The sequence below is a fragment of the Sinohyriopsis cumingii genome, unplaced genomic scaffold, assembly GCF_028554795.1.
Source record: "Sinohyriopsis cumingii isolate HCF-2022 unplaced genomic scaffold, ASM2855479v2 utg001851l, whole genome shotgun sequence".
In the NCBI taxonomy this organism is placed as follows: domain Eukaryota; kingdom Metazoa; phylum Mollusca; class Bivalvia; order Unionida; family Unionidae; genus Sinohyriopsis; species Sinohyriopsis cumingii.
The window spans coordinates 303,940-319,574 of record NW_028316071.1 but is presented as its reverse complement, the minus strand read 5'-3'; the positions used below and the strand labels follow the sequence as shown (position 1 = coordinate 319,574).

Below are 15,635 nucleotides of genomic sequence, written 5' to 3'. Positions count from 1 at the left end.
AATTCGATTCAGCTATTAAATAGTCATTAATATATAACTGCCTGATACTTGTTAGTTTTTTATTTCATATCAAAAGTAATAGGATTTATTATCTCAATAGTAACTCGATTAGCAAATGCAAGATCTGATACAATTTGATTGAAATGTTGTATCGTTTCAGTAATTTTCTTTCTTAGATCGTTATTAGGATACTCCAGGATATAATTTTTTTTTAAATAATTGCACTAATGTTGTGCACATAGTTATATATTCGTTTTTAATTTTATCAGCCAATGATCTGAAATCTCTTTCATAAAGAAAATGATCGGAAGTTTTTTCATCAAAATCTATTATTGAAATCGGTGCATTAGGAAATATTCTAACATCAGAAAGTTTAATACGATTATCTGTATAATGACGCCACGGATATCCATAGCGATATTCTGGAGTTGTTATAATTATTTTCTCATTTGTTAGAAATTCATTTAACTTTGGTTCTAGTAGTCCATGATACTCTGACGAAATTTCAGGCCAACCTAAACAGATCTAATTGATGACTGATAAATATCTACAACGTAAACTGGAGAATATATTTCAGTTGTAGCCGATAATGTTAGTTCATGCACTGTTAGAGCTAATTTTGCTTCTCTTCCACTTATAGATTTTATTCTGCGCTGAAATGTTTCATCGATTTGTTCAATCTGATAACTTCATATAAGAATAGAAACAACTAATCAGTCGGGGGTTCAATCTTGTTTATTTTTTATTTGCAAATACAAGTGAATTTTTCGCCTGTAATCCACCAAATGATTTTGATCTGATATTTGGCCAACTGTAATATACTCGTAATTGTGAAAGCGCTATTTCTTTCACTGGAATTGCAGTTGGAAAGTTAACACTAAATTCTTGATTAGATGAGCTCACTGATATCATCGTAGTTTTTGACGGATGTCAGTGGAGTTGACATTCTTATTCAAATCTTGATTTTCTAAATCAATAAGTCATTGCTTCTTTATATATTTTGATCATATCCGTGAATTCACAATCCGATATTTTTCCATCACTAAGACTTGCTGATAATAACGAGGATAATTTGGATGATGCTAACGTCGCTGTGTGTAATTTTATTATATAATCATGCCATTTTGTATTTGTGCATGTACATATTATTTTGCAATGATATTAAGAATACCGACAGTCGTTGTCGCAGCTAAAACACAAATTGTCATAGCTGCTGGTGCCATTACTGTTATTGCTGATAACAATACGCCGGTTCCAGCAATAACAGCAGACGCTGAATAAACATTTATATCAACAATAACTACACGTCTGCGATATTTCTTTACGATATGTTTTAATTTTGTTTGCCATTCACATGCTTGATTTTATCTATAATGTTGCTCTGATTTTTAATATTAATTATTTCTGACTGTTTTTGTTTAGGAGATTGTGGGGGTTTTTTTTGTTGTCGTACTATTTGTTGCTGCGGGGTAGGAAGTGGAAAAGAAGGTTCTTGCTGGGGAGGTTGTGGTGGGAAAGGTTTTTGTTGAGAAAGTTGTTCCCTTGTATTATTATAAAGTCTTTTTATTTCATGAACAAAACTTCTATATTTTAGATCATTGTCTCTAGCTTGTTTTTTGTAATAATATATACTATATACCCACTTAACGAAATTATCATCGTTCACAGTAGCATAATTTGGTTTTAAAAATCTACTTTTATCAAAAAGAGCATCAAGTGTCAGCCTAGGCAAATCTTTCTCTTTAATTTCTTTAAGTTGTTCAAAAACACCTTCCCTAAATATTTAATCAATGCAACATTTTCTACTTTAGGTTTGGGTGCAAGATCTTATTTTATTTTACTAATACCTTCAAGTATTTCTTTACCTTTGTCAGGAGGAGGACGAGGCTGAGCAGCAACTATTATGCGGCTGGAAGTTCTTTTAAAAGTTTTTTGTTTTCTTTAGTATATTTAGCAGTCTGTTCTAACGTTGGACAAAGACTTTCAGTAACTGCTGCAGGTTTTCAGTTGCTTCTGTAATAGGTTTAAATACCTGTTTTTTATCTCCGCAAATTGAGATTCTTGACATTTTTGAAGTTTTTGTCTAACAGAATCACCAGCTGGACGAAATATTTTGATTGCTACTAATCTTTCTCGAGCTACTCTAGCCGTATAAGACTCTGTACCTTGGTGTCATTTATTGATATAAATAATGATTTAATTACAGCAGCAGAGAGAGTGCGACCTTAATGAAACATCTGGTGGGTAAACGAAAACACACACAAATTTCGACAAAAGATAAAATAAAAATAAAGTAACCCAATTAGAGAAACTCTTGGTAAAGTTAGAGGCTTTGGTTTGGCATTATTATGCTTATATTTTTCTTTTTTTTTCTATGAGGTTTTAGTTTTCAAAATGATGTTTCAGCAAAAGGTCTGTTCACCCTCTCTGCTGCTACTTCAAATTAATTTAAACTGTGATGCCAGTTTGAGGATTGTTTACGTACATGCATACAATAAGTTGTGGTCAAAATGGACCGCTATCAAAACATTGACACAGTTCTGTAAATTTCCCAGTACGACCTTCATATGTTACACTCAATCAATTACTTTTAATTTGAGCAACTGGGATTGTTTAAACAGTCTGTGGAAGACATGTACTTTTTTGCCCATTCTCACTGACAATACTGATACCACTCCCCCTTACAGATGCATTGCCTTAGTCGTTTCTGATAAAATCATACTGGTCTTGGAGGGCACATGTATTCAACTGAGGGTCCTTGACACACCTGTGAAAAATTCACAGAATTGTAGTTGGACCATATCTGTTATATCTTTAAATAATAATGTTCTATCACAAAGTTAAGATTGGCCTTAGTAGAACCAGTTATGAAAAAAAATCACAATAAAAAAGCTGCGTGCTCACATTGAGGCATTCTCAGCCAAAGGTGAATTCAATTATCCTCATGTCCTTGACCCAGACAGCTGTATCAGCTGAATGTTAACAATTGAAAGAACATCTAGGTGACATTCAAGTTATCCAAGTTAGATGTGATGCATCTGCAAAAGATCCATGGAATATTTTCATTTCTCACAGCGATTCCAGTGCTTTTAGCAGATGTCACTCTACTGGTTGCACAAGTAGACCAGAGTAGCATCCGAAATGAATGTGAAAAAGTATGTTGGTGGCAGGCCTTTCAGGACCATCAGTGGACCTTCAATTCTCATAGAGGCATGGGGTCTATCAAAAAGGGAAAAGGTCTTTGATTACCAAGGACAACTCACAGAATACCCACAGGCCCAAGTCTTGGACTGCCCTTTACAACTTGCACAAAGCTTTGCTTCAAGCCAATTGTTATTTACACACAATAGTATAGTCAGTCAAACATTTCTTGTATGTCTTTATACTGAATGAACTTGGAGTCAACAGCTCTAATATGGTAAAGAGAAAATGGCATTATCATGTTGCATTTGACAATAGGACATGGAAAGCACTGGGTAATATACATAATGATACCCAAACTTCTTTTATACTTTAATGACCATGGCTCAATTCATAATGACTGATACTATTTTCAGTCCTTGCTTTGATGAATATATTATATATTAAATGAAGATGAATTATAACATGTCACTTAAAATGCACAGACGTTATCATTATCTCAAGTTTCCAAGTACTGACAAACTATCAGCGAATCCTAACCGATTTTTAAGTGTAACATCTTTTCCACGTACATGTTCATTCGGTTAAACATCTTTGAAAATTTGAAGTAATATTTTCAGAGTGTACTGCTTTTGCTTACCTGATACACATTACATGTATATTCTTACGCTACTACTGTGAGTACTTTATGTAAAGTACAGATGTAATCATGAAGAGAAGCATCTATGTGTAGTCCTTGTATCATGATGGTCACCATCTTGGATTGTCATTTGAAGAATCTACACTTTCGTTTGAAATTATTCTCTTCATGGATATAAAGTAAGGTACTTATAAGTACCGGTAAGTAATATGCATGCTTTAGCGATAATATGGTTGCAATACGCTCTATAGATGTATACAATTCATGCTTTGATGCAACAATAACAGTCGTCTGCATCACCTGGACAACCCACATTTACATTATTATGTATTTATGTATTACCAATATTGATATTGTATACCCTGTGAAATGTAGGCCTACACTCTGCACCATTGTTGCTAAATTTAAAAAAAAGCTAAAAAAAAAAAAACACAACAGAACTTGTTAAGTTTACAAGGCCTGTTGTTCACCATGCAACAGGTGGCACACCATACAAGACACTGATTGATTAAAGGTTTACGTGCCTGCAGTGATTGCTTGAATTTTGTCATGATTTGTCCAGGAAAGGTTATAACTAAGGGTGCACAATCATTGTCGGTCAGGCAACTGACAAGAAACGTCTGAGCCATAATTGAAAGTTACAGAAAAGCAAAGTGTCTAGATATTCTGAATCTTGAGGAATAGCTCACTACAATATCAAATAAACAATAAAACTAGATTTATTCCAAAATAGACTGCCCACCACACCTAACAGGTACCCCCCCCGATTAATCCAGTTTACTTTATTAGAGTTACAGAAAATGAGCTGTGCACAATAACTATAGTTCTCCATTTATGTGTTCATTAAATATTAAGATGTTCTTGACTTTACATTGATGAAATAAACCTTTTCCATTTCCCCAACACTTTTGACCTTTTCTAACGCAACACTTTCCCTTCCTGTGTACAAGTATATGTAGGACCCTTAAGGGGCAATAGAGTTCTTACAACATTTTGACTGATGGGTTTACACCTCCACTTGAAGTTTAAGTTTTTACTGGAGGAGGTGGACAACAAAATCTATTTTCAAGTCTGCTGTTATGAACTCTGACTGGCCAATATGTGATAGTGTGTTAATCGTCTTTGGTGTTTTTATTGCATATAAGCAGTAGCATACTAATGGGGTGGGGTAGATGGGGCAGTTGCTCTGGTGCCAGAGATCTTGGGGTGCCAAAACCAAGGCTGCCAGAGGTCATGGGGCACCTAAACTTCTTTGGGTCATCACTGTCTCCATGGATGTCATTTACTCTTAGTATGCCACTGCATATACCGGTAAGTGATGGATTCTGACCACAAATACACTCAAATATAATTATGACATTACCATACCATTGTATAAACTAAAATATAATTATGACATTGCCATACCATTGTATACACTAAATTATAATTATGACATTACCATACCACTGTAAACACTCAAATATAATTATGACATTACCATACCACTGTATACACTCAAATATAATTGACATTACCATACCATTGTATACACTAAAATATAATTATGACATTACCATACCACTGTATACACTAAAATATAATTATGACATTACCATATCATTGTATACACTCAAATATAGTTATGACATTACCATACCATTGTATACACTCAAATATAATCTAGTTTCTATAAGTCAACTGAATCTACCCCAGTTTCATTCCCCAACAAATATGTTAAACTAACATAAACTGAACTGAGAAAAGAAAGATACTGACTGTTATTCGATCAACAAGGGCACACTTGTCCATATAAGAGTTATTAAGACCAATCATTTCAGACATTATACAGCAGCATAATCAATATGGTTTTACATGAAGCTAATGCCAGGCCTCAAGAACACACAGTTGCTGGAAATTTAAATATTCACCAAGTAAATATTTTCAATGATTGTATGGTAGTTGTACCAATCAGAAAAAAAGATATGTGGTTGGAAAGTTGATATCTTGAGCAATTAAAAGATATGATTATACAATCAAATTATTACTAGAAGAAATATGATAGACCAATGCAAGAAAACAATCTAAGTGGAACAACAGCTAGCAGATGAAATCTCCAAGACAACCACACTACTTGTGAAATACAAATGCCTGTGATCATTGAAGCTATTGGCAGATTTGCTGCAACAGCCACCATTTGTCTGGGTGTGGCTGGAATCAAAAATGTGGCAACTGCTTTTAGGCACACCCATCAGAATTATTGTTGGAACTAAATTAATAGTAACTGGTGTGTAACTCATTATGGCTGCATTTGTAATTATACATCTCTATTCAGAACTTGTCACAATGGCACAAAGTAATCTCAATACGATCAGGAAACCATATTCAGTGGCTATTGAGAATAAAATAATTAGCAAAGCTAAGTTTGAGACTGTTTTCCTGGAAGTGGAAAACAACTGGTGACATTGAGTAAAGATATGGAAATGGGGTGTTAGTGACCAAAAGCAGATAGCAGATTTACAGATAGTACATGTATATTGATCCATTTGCCAGACTAATTATTTACACAATCGAAAGGTACATTAATTGTAGATCCCTAAAACCAATAATTATATCTCTGAAAGATTACATAGTTGTCACTAAATGATTTTATTACATAAAATCTTTCACATTAGTATCTAATTAAATTCTTTTTGTTCCATATCACACACACTCATGAGTGACAATCACGTTCAAAAATAGTTACAAGGTATAGAGTGTGTGAACCTTGGTAAGTACCACGAATTTAAAAAATCCAGAACATAAATTACCACACTACTACAATGTTTGCACTGCAACCTGGGTCTGTCTCAGTTTCGATTATACTAATTATGATAATGTGTGCAAATGACTAGAGAAGTCTGTGAAGGAGTGATTTTCATGAGAAATAATTTGGATAACACAATTTTACTTTAACAGTTAAAAGAATTTTGTTTCAATAGACAGCAATAATATAAACAAAGAAATGTAACCTCTCCAGCTTATCAGTCACTGTAGGTGAGTGGCAATATATCAGCCTATCACACAAAAGATCATGGATCAAATCTTATTCCATGCTATTTTATTTATATTTTTATTGTATGATTTAATTTTGTTATCTTGGAATTAGAAAAATACATTGCTCCTTGGACATACTCAAACAATTATCTTATTCAGATTTACTGTGAGAATGTACTCAAAACACTGAAGAACATACATTGTAAATAATGACTAAGAAATCAGCTACTTTCAAACTCTTGATACACTTTATAATATAATACTACTCATATAGCTCATGTAACGTTTTGCAAACATAGGTGTCATTTTGGAGAATTTGATTAATATACCTTTAAATAGTGTTTGTTTACTTTATTTCACACCTTGTCCATCAAAATTCCATTGAAGATTATAGTATACATTCCTTGAAAAATGTTAAACGGCAAATTCAGTGATAATGTAGTTTGACATTTTTATGCACAGTCAAGCAAGCAGGTGATCCCATTGAAACCAGATTTTGTCATGCACTACGATGTAAATGGGAACATGCCTGCAGTTGGGTAGAAGTTGTACTGCAAACATAAAGAGAGATGCAACAATGTCAACATTTATGAACAAAGCCTGGGTAAAGAATGGTAGGTATATAAAAAAAATGGCACACAAGCCCAATAAATTGGAGGCAATTATGTACCTTCACATATATCTTTTGTATGGTATGTCATGTATTTTATTTCAATTCATTCATAATACCTTTTTTCCCATACAAATATGTTCCATCATACACGTAAATGATGGTAGAAACATGGCTCTCTATTCAGATTTATTTTAGTTAAATTTTGTATTATGCTACATTATCAGTTTAAAGAAATGTCACATGTACAATCTAAGAATAAAACTTATTGTATTTTACTCCTCTATCCCATTCATGGTTGAACATCCATACAGGATACGACTGAAAATGCATGCAACTTCTTGTTCATGAGATTCGACCTTAATTCCCCATGCACTAGCAATAGACCACTCCAGTGGCCTAGTGGTTAGAGCATCCGCCTCAGATGCAGGAAGTCATGGGTTCGATCCCCAGCGGAGTCATACCAAAGTCTTATAAAAATGGTACTAACAGCTGCCTCGCTTGGCGCTCAGCATTAAGAGGTTAGTGTTAGGACTGGTCAGCCTGGTGTCAGGATAATATGACTGGGTGGGACATCATGCTACATGACTGTGGCATGATGCCCAGTGCTAGACACCACTATAAACGGCCACACTGCAGAAATCTTAGTGATATGACTGAAAAATTCTTAAAGTTATGTTAAAAAAAATCCAAATCACACACACACACACACATGCAATAGTAATAGTTCAATCCAATATCAACTTTCTTGACCCAGTGTAATGCTGAGCTGCCATTGTAAAAGTCCATAGTGATCGGTGATTTTTGTCTGGTCAGTTTGTTATGACAATTAATGTGTAGATCACTCAAAAATCATTATTTAATAAACATTGTTATAACTTTATTTGATTATATCTTAAAAATAAAATTAGTTTTAAATTTATATCAGTAAATGTGCTTGCATGAACTGTTTGACTTTTACTCTTAGTCAACTTGTTTAAGCTTAAAATAAAATGGAAATTTGTTTGTTCTGAGCGAATAATGGAGAAAGTTCACTGACTGGGGACAATACTGGAGTTTTTCACCCACGAGATTCACTCAAAATTTATTAAACACTTTATATTTCTACTGGAGGTGAGTGAGTATAGTATTCTACAAGTTTTAACAACAATGACTTACAAATAGAGAATTGATGGAAATCAGTCACAAATATGAGTATATTTCACAGATCAGGTATGTGGCAGCCTTACAACTATAGTCTTTAATAGTTAAGATGCATGGCGACTGCAAATAACCTCGAACTGAGATTAATGTATTTAGCTATGTTTGACATGTCTTGCAAATCATGGGAAATAAATTATTTGTTGACTTTACAGAACTTGTTGGTTTTCAGTCCTTTCTGTTATGTAGCTAAGGACCACAGATCCAGTACAGAAAATCTTTACTGTTCTTGTATCCCTACTAAGATCTAAAAACAAAACTCTTACTCCTCAACTTCCTGCCATCTCTGCTACTAGTGTGTGCTTCTGGTGGTATTTTAATACACTTGAATATTTAGTACCATGTTGTGAAATCAAATTTGCCATTTTGGTACATGAATAATTAAACAACTATAAAAACTTTTTATACATAAAATTTAAAATATATCTTAAAAGATCTCCCAACCAAATTAAAGTAGGATCTCCAATACGTTTTTAAGATATCTTATAAATCTAATTAGATATCTTATAAAACTAATTAGATATCTTATAAATCTAATTAGATATCTTATAAATCTAATTAGATATCTTATAAAATTTTGTCATAATAGTATAATTTAATTATAATTGAAAATTACATGACATATTTTTAAAATTAAGCTGTTGACCCAATATTTCAGGATCTTTTGAGGTCAAAATTTGATTCACTCATTTCCAAGACTTTTCCAGGAACAATATCAACTTACAGGATTTTTTCCAGGCCTGAATGATTCATGTTTAAGGGTGCTGAAGACCCCTAAACATATTTGTAGTTTATGTGAGAGTGTATGTGTGTGTACATGAGAGACAGAGAGAGATAGACAAATTTTGCAGTCTTGTAACAAAATCAAAAGTAGAGAAGACCAAATAGGTTTTGTATGTTCATTTTTATTCAGCAGGAAAGCAAAATTCTGGTGACCTCATGAAAATGTTAACAAATTATCATAAAGGCTACCTGAGATACTAACATAAGGCATCATACTTTGTAGGATCATACTTCATAACAGCGATATGTAATTTCAGTGTGGTCATGATAACATAGACAAATAATCAAGCCACTTGAGCATGACAAGACTGATGCAACTAGATGCAAATAATCTGAAGCTATTTCTGATGGGTACATTATAAGGGCTTGCATCATAAGGCCTTCAACTGATGAACTTGTATTTGGAAACCAAAGTTAGGAGAGGACTTACAAATGATGATGTGGATATGCAACTCCTTCAAGGTCTCATCAGTATGTGCAACATCTCATGTAAAGGTAAAAATATTTAGTTTGACTCACAAGGGTAATATGTCAGTCCACAAATAGAGCAGATGAGACATACAGCTCTTTGAAACCATTTTGACACAAAACTACATCGTAATAAGTTAAATGTTTCTTGAAATACAATACTGATTACAAGCAACACCCCATGTAAGGATATTCCATTGATTGACAAAGGCAAAGCCTGTGTTCAAAATGATGCAGATGACCCCAAAAATCCCACAAGTGAAAATCTAGATCAAAGAGGCATGGTTCCTATCAAATTCAATCCGAATATACTGAATGGTTCTTAAGCAATAGTGACTGCATTCTAAGTTTCATCATTTGAAGTCAAGAATATGTATGGCAAGGAGCACAACTGTCCAAAATGAAACAGAGACTAAGCTGAGAAAAGACACATGTAAGTATATATAAAATGTTGATTGCATCAAAATATGTTCTTGAGTAATGCTGGTTATAAACAACATCCCAAGTGAAGACATGAAGTAGCACTTGATAGCATCAGGCAATGTCCACATGACTGTACATACTATGTCAGATGGAAATCAATCTACAAGAGAGTCATCAACATGTAGTTATTTGGTACTAGTAAGAGAATGGAGAAACTATACCCACATACCGCACTCTAACAGAGAGCAAAACTCGATAAAACCCTGCATTTTCTACCTTGGACCCAATTTTTTAAAACAATATCTAAAAGTGGACCATAAATCAATCATTCATCTTCAAAACTACTTAGATGGAGACCCTGTGGAAAGAGGAATCATTAATTTTTGGAGCATATAGCTGATATAGATTGATATCTCTTAATACAATAAAGGACCAGGCTCTGATTTCACCAATGTGTCTTAATGTATTAAGCCCAGACTTAAAACAATCGATTAGTCAATCTTAAGTCAGACTTAAATTTTTTACCACTGGGCTGCTAGATTCTATACCCAAGTTTAATTCCTAACCAAATTTATGTTGCTGAAATCCTGGCCAGATCAAGTCAATATTTGGTTACAGCATAAATCCTGAAGCATATAATGCAATCCCAGTCTAAGTCTACTATTTATGTTTTTACAAGGTTCCTTTCAACTTTGGTAAAATATTTTGGAAAATCTAATTACTGTAATATGATAATGTTAACATCATAGTTCAAGGTAATCACCAGAGAGAGAATCAATGCAAGCAAAAATGAAAAAAAAAGTACTAGCAGCTAACAACAGCCAGATTGGAGTCAGATGTCTTTATGAAATCATCAATGCAGACAGTGACTTCTTTTGGAAGCCAGAAACTGTTTGCATGTCATGTAGTCAGTGCATATTTTATTCCTGAGGAATACAAATTAATTTATTGTATCTCTGACACATGATGCCGGCTCCTCAATGTAAATATATTGTGACACTGTTTTGTGTTTGAGCTCATCAAGGGGACGGAACTTGCTGTCTTGCAGGAGTTTCCGGGCTTGAGGGCTGCGGGCATCAAGACAATGGATCCCTTTACGATAGGAGATACTGCCTTTTGCCTTGCAAGATGAAGGACATTTCCTCACTGGCTCAATAGAGAAGCAGAGTTTCTGCTCACCACTTATTTCCTGTTCCATAACCTTGTTCTGATAGAGTGGGCTGCACTCATCTGAAACAGAGAGCAATTTTTTAAACATCAGTCATAGGTTTCATTTTCATTTTGGATAATTTCAGTGCATCTGTCTCACAAAAAACTGAAGCATACAACATCAATTTTGTAAAGACTGAGGGCAGTGTAGTCCCAGAACATCAGATGCATACAGTAATAATGTTCTTTATGCATTTTTTGAGTTTGTTCTTAAGAACTTAAAATTTTGTTCAAAATGGCTTGTTTAACATCCATCAATTTGCTAGGCCCAAATTGTTCCTTAGTTGTTGTGAAGGTTTTTACTAGATGAATAAATATATATGTTTGGCATTTAAATGAATAATGCCAAAAATTTTAATGCAGTAGTAATTTACTGAACCAATTTTACCGGAGAATCTACAGAACTCCTCAACTCTGGCCTGTGCCTGTATCTGGAGGGCATTGCATGTGTCATCAGGGATGAGGTAGCTAGCACTGAGAGCTGCATCATGGGAGCAATGTCTCTGCTGGGGGTCGTGTCCCTCATTACTCTTTTGACCATCATTGTTACCACAAATGCCACATGTTCGGGATTTAAGCCAGTTGGATACCTGCATGAACATTACAGGTAGTTATAGAAAATACATGATCAAAAAGTAACTTTAAGAAGCACTGACAATTCTGATACAATAATGGTTGTAACAGCAAGAATACTTGTTAGTAATATATTTTTCAGACATGCAATGTTAGAACAAACATTTTTTTAAAAAAAGGTAACATTACTGGTATATTCACAGTAAAGAAATAACTTAAGAAGATATCAGAAATGAAATACATTCTTTTAGGTTTGTTTCTACCCAAAGGTGTACTTACATTATCCAGATATATAATATACAAGATTTTTTATCTCAAAACAACTGAATGTGATATAGAAATAAAAATTCCCTTTGTTTTTGGATGATAAAAACTCTTTTGTTTTACAAAATATGCAAAAGATAACACTTACTCTCAGTCCCTATTAATGAAATTATGATTTATGTCACTGCTTTTCTGCCATTAAAAGTGTGTCTTACTTCAAACGTGAATTGGAAGAATGCAAAAAGGGTTACTCCTTTTTCCTCCATTCCACCTACCCTTCCAACAAATGCATACATGTGATAACTCCTAAACATATCATCTGAAGTCCTTTGTACAAAATATCAGAAGTCCTGTACACAAAATATCTGGAGTCCTTTATGCAAAAATATCTGGAGTTTCATTAAAAATATGGTATAGTAAAGACTTTTCTAATTTGCTTTTGTATAATATTGAATTATTATGTTGTAATGCTCTTTTTATAAATACACTGCTTTCATTTGCAAATATAGTTAAATATATTTACATATTATCATAGACTGACATTCATTTATTTATCTGGTTGGGATGACATGTCCTATGGCATTAATCAAAAGATATTTCCTGCTCATTTCTGATACAATGTAAACTTTGTAAATACTTTTTCAGTAGATGTTTCAACCACATTACAAAAAATACTTCTAAGAGATACTTTTGGTACAAACAGGTTTTATTTTAGGAGATAGCTTTCATGTACTAAGAAAAAAGTATGTGTGCTTTTGTTTAAACTTATATACCGTGCTGGTGGCTTAGTGGTTAGAGCATCTGTCTCAGATGCAGGAGGTCACGGGTTCAAACTCTGTCCGAGTTATACCAAAGACTTATTTAAAAAATGTTACTAATAGCTGCTTCACTAGGTGCTCAGAATTAAGAGGTTAATATTAGGACTGGTCAGCCTGGTCTCAGGATAATGTGACTGGACGGGACATCATGCTACATGTCTGCAGCATGATGCCCCAGTGCTAGACATCACTATAAACTGCCATACTGCAGATATTGTAGCGATATGACTAAAACATTGATAAAGCTACATTTTAAAAAATCCAAATCTAAATTCCATTATTGAATGATTTTGAGGGAGGCAGTGATGCACCCAAGTTAGCATTACCATGGTGGTGCCCCATGTCATACGGATATTACCTGTGAATGAAATGAAAGGAAATAACCTGAGGGAGGTCTGCATGGGTAGATGTTTTGATTGTAAGAAATGATTAATAACTTTTGAGTTGTTTGGTTTTTTTTGAGACATGCTCATATAGACTCTAGGACACTGCTTTACTACATGCTCTATTTGGTGAGTCTAACTTTTTTTAATTAAAAAGTGCATGTTTGGACATGTCCCATGTGCCATTAGGGCAAAGAGATATTTGAAATAACAAATGAATGCTGTCAATGTATTAACAGTGAATTAATGAAGACTGTTATAACAATATGCTGCTTTATGTCTAGTAGTAATTTCAGACTGATTACCTCGACAATGGTTTGTTGTCCATCCGTGACAACTACAAGGTCCAAGACAGGTACAGAAATAACCATACTGTCCTTGTTCCTCTCCAGGCTCACCTCTTCATCAGCACTTCTAATCATAGAAAAACAAACATAGAAAATTAAGGAAACAAGAGACCCAAATACATCTGAAATTGCTCACCTGACTGAGATCTGCTATATAAGTCAGCGTTACATACCTGTACATGTATTTTAAAGTAATCCTTTATTCAACTGAGGCAAAAACTTTGTCATTATATTTTGTAACATTATCAAGTTTATGACCTTTTTTGCAGAACAAACCTTATTATATATTTAAATAATATTGTATAAGTATGATTGAAGGGTTTTATTTCAGAAATTTAAACACACTTATCTAGATGAATTAAGTACAGTGACTTGAATTTTCTATAACATTGTGGTGCATATACTTGTAAAGACCAAGTCAATCATCACATTCTCTTATTCCAAGGAAACAAGTTTTCTATCAAACTGGTCAAATTCTGATGATTTTTAGAAGCAGTTCATTGTCTTTATATTCTTAATAATTTCAACCATGTTGGATGGTGGATCATCATCATTTGCAAAACAAAATCAAAAAATTTTCAGTTCAGAGCCATATTTGAGAAGATGTTTCAAAACTATATATTTTTAGCTATTGATGGTTGGTTGGTTGGTTGGTTTCTTATAGCACATCAACAAATGATGGTTGTAATGTTCCAGGGGAATTGGACTAAAATTGCCTTGTCCAAGAACACAACATGGCAGCCAATTTGGGCCAATGCAATGGTAGGATTCTAAGTTGCACCATTCTGCTCAGGAGTCTGTCACACTAACTAGTCACCACTGTTCCTTATATTTTATTGTGGCAGCTATAATTCAGCTATGGATTAACATAATTTGTACAAACATGAAAGGACTTTATGGAAAGATGTTAGGCAATTATGTTTTCTGTTTGATTTGGTAAAATTCTGATAAATAGCTTTTATAGAAAGAAAAAAAACATGTAAAAATTGTTCTTTATATAAGAATGATAATCATAATGGGTGGCAGGTTGACATTATTTTTGTGCAAATTATAAGTCTGTAGGGCCTTTTGCACTTTCAGGGGGCCTAGCATGTAACAATATTTTATTATTTATTATGACTAAATATTAAATCACCCAATCAGGAACATTGGCATGAAGTTTCATTAAATTACTGTGTTATATATTTTAAAAAAGCTCTCTTTCATATATTGTTATTTTTTAAAATTATTACTACATGTGAAAATGGCAAATGTTAATGGATGAAGCATGATGGACACAGTACCATATTAAGTAAGCTAATATGAAAGTGGTCCAATATCAAACTACATTGAGTAATTTATTTTTATATTTACTCATTACACTTGACTTGCCAATACAACAAAAAGCAACATATTTTTGTGCAGTTTAACCATCAGTTCATTTTTCAGACTTTCCAAAATTAAAGTTTCACTTCAGTGACAAGCACAGGTTGCCTGGTAATTTTTTTTAAAGCAGGGGTGGGCTTATCGTTGAATTTTAATTGGTGAGTGATAATGGCTAAATGGCAAAAACTTTTGTAAAGTGGGAAATGTGGGATTGGCTTAACACAGAAGTAGGATGCACAATATGCAAAATTCTTCATATAATATCTTTCTAAAATACTGTACTGTGAATTCATTATTATTTGTATGGTACCACTTTTTGTGGTATTTATAAGTAAGCGAATAATAGTGTACTTATATGTATGCATATGTAGATGATATTATAACAAGTTTTAAAAT

General features: G+C 33.5%; 1 protein-coding gene across 1 annotated transcript in view; it reads right to left on the bottom strand.

The window, feature by feature from the left end:
- Nucleotides 1–9,491: 9,491 nt before the first annotated feature.
- Nucleotides 9,492–15,635, bottom strand: part of LOC149771448 (uncharacterized) — a 52,776-nt gene continuing 46,632 nt past the window's right edge. Inside the window, exons 29-31 of the mRNA XM_089948437.1 lie at nucleotides 13,833–13,941; nucleotides 11,878–12,079; nucleotides 9,492–11,510 (exon numbers count right to left, since the gene is read on the bottom strand). Of these exons, the coding sequence (XP_089804563.1) occupies nucleotides 11,221–11,510; nucleotides 11,878–12,079; nucleotides 13,833–13,941 (601 nt within the window). The 3' untranslated portion in view covers nucleotides 9,492–11,220. The remainder of the gene's footprint in view (nucleotides 11,511–11,877; nucleotides 12,080–13,832; nucleotides 13,942–15,635) is intronic.